This window comes from Coffea eugenioides, chromosome 4, assembly GCF_003713205.1.
Source record: "Coffea eugenioides isolate CCC68of chromosome 4, Ceug_1.0, whole genome shotgun sequence".
In the NCBI taxonomy this organism is placed as follows: Eukaryota; Viridiplantae; Streptophyta; class Magnoliopsida; order Gentianales; family Rubiaceae; genus Coffea; species Coffea eugenioides.
Window position 1 is genome coordinate 14,033,792 of NC_040038.1, and position 5,890 is coordinate 14,039,681.

Genomic DNA, 5,890 nt, shown 5'->3' on the forward strand with positions numbered 1-5,890 from the left:
AATTTCTATACCAAAGAACTATCTAAGCCATGCTTCATCTTCATCTTCAGCATTATTGTAGACACCAAAATTTTATCATTCTATTCCTATTTTTGTTTATTTTAGTTAAATTTTAGTTATTTTAATTTATTTTGTTTCATTTCTATTTCTTGAGGAAAATCATTTTAGAAAAATCAGAAAAAGAAAAGAAACCAAAAATCAAATGCAACTTTGCAAAAAAAAGGGAAAAATTATTAGCCACGCGCGCGTGCATGGCACGCACTGGTTTCTTCTCCAGCAGTATATGGCCATGGTTGAGGCCATAGGACAGAAATTGCAGCTTCATTTTTCATCCACTGAATTTTTTTTTTTTTTTTGCAATTTTTCTTTCCCTTCAAGCCCCTCAGTACAATGCCAACTCATCTTAGCTAGAAACATCAAGAATCTTCTGGAATCAAGCCATCCAATGGGTCAAAATTTTGGAAGAAACCCAGCTTTCATTCTCACCTTTGAGGTGAGGGTTTTGGGGTTTTTTGGTTCCTATAAAAAGGCTCCAAAAACGCAGCCTTAGGGTAAGAAAGAACAAAGGGAGAGGTGGCAGAACAAGAGAAAAAAAAAAGAGGAAAAAAAAGAAGAAACAGAGAAAAGAAATTTTGGGAAAAAATCCTGATGAACAGGTTGAGCAACCAGCCCATTTCCTCAACAAATTTCGATCGAACCTCGAGTGTTTAGGACTATTTCTTGTTTTCTACACTTTCTTGGGGTGAAATATAGCAACTTTTGTTAGAAATAATTTAGAAAAAACAGCTCCAAGTTTGCCAAATTTGAGCCCGAATTCGCGAGATCATCAGCCCGTGAAGGAATTTTGCAGCAAAGAATTGAACTTTACCCGCAATTGTTCACGCAAGGATCTATTTCTTCGACCATCTCATGCTGTGTTTTGCCTTTTAAAAGGCCAAAGGTAGTCTTTCTTCATTTTTTTCCGGTCATATGTCATTGGTTGTTGCATCAAAATTGTTGAAAATTTGTTGTTGAATTCATTGTTCGTTTTTTTCCTTTTTGCTCTCGCCTATTCGTGAATCTTTGGGGGGGGGGGGTGTGTGTGGATTGGTGCCATGGTTTTTGCGTTGTGGCTGTGTTGTTACCTTTGTCATAAAGAGGAGGATAAAACCTGAGAATATCTTGACTAGAGTCGTTCTTCTATCGGCAATGCAAGATTTTGCTCTTCTCCCACTACAAGAATTTTGGTCATCAGTGATAACTACTTTTTGTCACAAATAATCAAAAAGTCGTCACTGATGACCATTATTGACAACATTTCAGTTGTCGCAAGGTCGTCACTGAATCTCCGTCGGTGAAAGTATACAGTGACGACTTTAAAGTCGTCAGTAAATAGAACATTTTTTATGACAATCTATGTCGTCAGTAAAAGATGAAATTATACAGTGACGACTTAGGGTCGTCACTGAATGAAACTTTTTATGACAACATATGTCATCAGTAAAAGCTATAAATCTAGTGACAACACCTTCTCTTGTCAGTGATGCAAGTGATGCATGAAGGGACGATGGTGAGGGCATAGGGGAATTAGTGACGACTTTGTTGTCAATAAACCCCTGATCAACTGTGACAACATTCCCTTATCAATAGACAGTTTTGATTGAGTGACAATAACAATTGTCAATAAAGACATCCTGCCTAGAAAAATACTACTCATTTACAACACCTTACACATGACTTTCCTACTACAATAATATCTAAAAAATGAAAATATCAGCAATGTTTAATAAATAACAAATGTAGGCACCGTTACAATAGAATATGCCAAAATAATATATTAAATATTCAAATGTCATAAATAAGTGCAACATCATAGTACAAATAGTTTCATAAGTTTGAGTAGAACAAATACTACTCATATACGTCAAGGCTGCACTAAAAAACATATTCCTCCCAAAACATTTCCTACGCTTCTGAAACATTTTCTAAACTTAAGACAGCACTATAACCACAGTTTTTGAGCCGACATGTAAGCCGTACTGCTAATCTTCTTCGAAACCTCCAAAATGAGCAATATATCTGCAATAAAGTAGTAAAGTTATTAGTAAAGTTATCAGGTGACAAAAGCAAAACAGTCTCTAATTGCTAAATAAACAACAAAAGTAACAAGCATTCACTAATCTGATACCACCGTAATGAATGCAGCAATTGCAGCAGAAATAGAGTGATAAGGGGGAGAGAAACTAGACTTGAGGAAGAAGAAAGAGAGATATTATTCAAAATGATTTTTCCATGTTGCCCAATCCAGATTTCTGCATTCTTATACAGCTCAAGAATAACAAAATAACTACTTGATTGTTGACTCAGCACAACAGTCTAACTAACAAGGAAGATTCCCTTTAACTACTTGAAGGAAATACATTTCGCATGTACTAAACTGGTATTCTTCAAGTGAAATACTATACTAGAAATACATTAATTCTTCAAGTTGAAACTGACAATCCACTGCAGAGAGACCAAACAGTACTATACTGGTATTAAAGGCTAGACGGACACAAATTAATGGAAGGGGAGAAGATGGAGAAGGGGAGAGTATGTGTAACAGGTGAGCAAGGAGGACTAGGTAGGTAGGTGGCAGTTCTTCTCATGGCTGGTAAGACATAACACATTTGTTTACCCCAATGAAGAAAAAGCAATATTTAGAACTGAAGTCTGTAGAGCTGAATCGGATTCCACCCTGCATGCCATCCGGAGGATTGTAAATGGATTGATGGTCTGTGGAAAAAAAAATTAGTGCACAGGAGTGTGTGTAGGAGGAAAGAGTTGGTGGATTGGATTGATGATCCGAATTTGATTGCTGAAGACATCGGTGGGGTAGAAAAATCTTGTTTCTGCAAATTTTGCCTGGATGTCAAGAAATGATATGTTTTGCTGCAATGGATGGAAACAGGGAAAAACTGGGAACTGTGATAATTGCAGGCCTTATCTACTACACAAGATGCCTTGGTTGACTACCAAAGAACGAGGAGTGTTAACGGTTGTAAAGAGGAGGTTTGTCACAAATGAAGACCAATTTTGGCATCAGCAATGTTTCTTTAATCTGTCAAAATACTGTCAAAGATGAATAAATCTTCTGTTTTGTTCGTCCATCACTACTATACTACCACTCTGCTATACAAGAGGAATATTCCTTTTAGAATAGTCACGTAATCAAATCAGTAATCTTACAATACAAGTCAGCGATTGATAAAATGTTCACGTAATCAAATGCAGTATTCTCCCAACCCAACACAAGTCGGAGATTGATTAAATTGTTCACTTAACACTTGGGACTGTATATCTTGTTCCGTCAAAAGTTTTTAGCTAACTCATTGGCCATGAAAAGTTTTTAGCTAACTCATTGGCCAAATGACAATAATAATCTTTTCTATTCTTTAGCCCTTCTGTGCTCCTCAAATTAATATCATGAAACAGAAACACTATTGAAGCTTTTTTTTTTGTGTAATGTTATTGTTTCATGATAACAAAACTATGATAAAGCCACAAATGTACTCCCAGGATCAAAACACCATCTGATTAGAACCTTGTGTTGACAGAAGTAATTCTTAAATGTCCCTCCTCAGTCTTGATTTTTTGCAACATGGTGAAAGACCTGCGAAATCTGCCTTAGGCCACTTTGCAAGTCAGATCTTCATAGCTTATAGTAATTTTATACCAGCTATCCTAATTGCACAGCAAGAGAATCAAGTATTTGGAGCAACTATGAATTTCAGCAACCCACGATGACTAACGAATCATGCGGCAGCTTCTTCTCTACCATTTCAGCATGCATGGGACAGAATTTATAAGCCCCAATGGAGCATGTAGATACACCAACTAATGCCCCAAGACTCAAACCGAGTCACTCAGGACCAAACAAACAAAATCATAATACAAAACCAGAGTTCCAGTAGCTGCTTTTCCCCACAAAAAAAAAATCCATGGCCGAAACAATTTACTCTAAAAAAAAATCAGAAACAAACATTGATTTAAGTACCAAAACTGATGAATTAGGCTTCTGGAGCAGATCATAAATGACAGAAGTGACACAAGACAACCTTATTGACATTCGAAACAATACGTCAGCCAACCAAAAGAGAAAACAAAAGAACTGCTGCAACCAACCTAACTCACTGACTTGTCCGATTTCTTTCAAACGTACAAATGCAACAAAACCATCTTTCAACAAAGAATTTTCGGCTAGACATTACATCGAACAGATTGGGGGTATTAAAAGTTTCATCAGATTTTTGTTCAAATTGAAGTCAATCAGCCCCAAAATTTATCAGAAATCAAGACATTCAACTCAATCAACATATGCAGCATGTGTATTCAAAAATGAAGCCAATTAACAGGAGAATCACACTGGATGAAGCCACGGCAGACCCATTTCACACTCTTGAGAAGAACTGAAATTTAAATAGAAAACTTACAGAGCTCTTGACGATGAAGATCCACGGGCGATGATGGTGGGTTCCGTGAGCGTGCGGCGAGCTTCAATTCCTCCGCCAAGTCCCTCTTCTTTCTCTTAGCCTCTAGCTCCCTGATTGTATCAGCGTAGTTCCACCCAACTTCAGACGATAGCCGACCCAGCAAACAGTACTTGTGACCAGCCTGGAGCCTCAAAACCTTGAGAGCATCAGGGATAACCATCCTCTTGGTTTTATCATAAGGCGGAGGTACTCCCTCGTACACCTTCAACCTCGCCAGGGCAGCTGCTCCTCTCTTGATTTTATGCGGAATCATCCCTCGGATGGTGCGTCAGAGGATTCTAGAAGGGGCGCAGAAATGGATAGGGCTATGGGAAGGTTTGGTGTTCATGCACTTGCGGAGGAATCGGAGGCACTTCATTTTCTAGCGAACGAGACCGTCGGAGAGGCAGATCTCCTCTCATCGGACCACCACCACTTTTAACCGACCTCCTCTCTTTTTTTTACTTTTATCCGCACCCTTTAATAAGGAGAAATTGAGCTGCATCAGTGCCACAGTGGCTGGCGGGCCCTAGGCTGGTGGCGTGCCAGGCGGTGAGGAGCTCAGAAACGATGGCAATGGGGCCGGGCGTGCGGTGGTGGAAGTGGTGGGACGGTGTAATTGGTCATCGTGGCGATGACCGACCGCGAAAGCTCAGGCGGTGACATGGAAATTGACGGCAAGAATTCTGGGCTTATTTAGGAATTCATGATCAAGGACCGTTTTGAAAAAATTTGGATGGATCGAGTTGAGGAAGATTGGGAATTTTTATTTTGGGATTTTGGGTTTGGAATTTTCATTCTCTCCTTGTCGGTCTTCTCTCTCTGCTCTTAGCCGACTTCCCTTGCCTTTATTTTTCTCTTCAATTTCGATTTTTCTCTTCTACCCCAGAGCTCCCCCCTTAATCTTGTGTGCCGCCCCTGCTTTTTTTGTTGTTTGCCCTGAAAACTAACCCTAAAATGAAAAGCCAAGATTTCATTCTCAAAAAAGGTCCATGTGTCTTATTCTTGTCCCTTTGATTTTTCTTTCTTTTTACTTTTTTTTCTTTTTCAAAACCCTAGAATCAAAACAAACAAAATAAAATTAAATGATTAAAGTTTAATTAAATGATAAAAATGACTTAAAAATAAAAGACTAAAAGTAAATGAAATGAATCAAAAAATAAAAGTACCAGTAAACAAAAATACCTTAAAAATTTGGTGTCTACAATGCCCATAAAAAGTTGGTACTTTGAATAGATAATGCTCATTTGCCCATAAACTACACTCCCTGAAGGCTATTTTGTTAATTACTTTGTAGTACTTTGTTATTCCTTTGCTAATACTACTTGGCATATAGTACAAAGGATAAATCTGGCATAAATTTCTTATTCCATTGATAAAAAGACCTGCCTGCCTTATAA

General features: G+C 38.1%; 1 protein-coding gene across 1 annotated transcript; it reads right to left on the reverse strand.

The window, feature by feature from the left end:
• Positions 1-1,816: 1,816 nt before the first annotated feature.
• LOC113767550 (60S ribosomal protein L13a-2-like) lies at positions 1,817-5,379 on the reverse strand. Its single transcript, XM_027311681.1, has 2 exons — positions 4,452-5,379; positions 1,817-2,058 (listed from the first exon to the last, which is right to left on the reverse strand). Exons 1-2 carry the CDS (start codon positions 4,762-4,764, stop codon positions 1,982-1,984), a joined length of 390 nt encoding a protein of 129 aa, XP_027167482.1. The 5' UTR covers positions 4,765-5,379; the 3' UTR covers positions 1,817-1,981.
• Between the last annotated feature and the right edge of the window lie 511 nt (positions 5,380-5,890).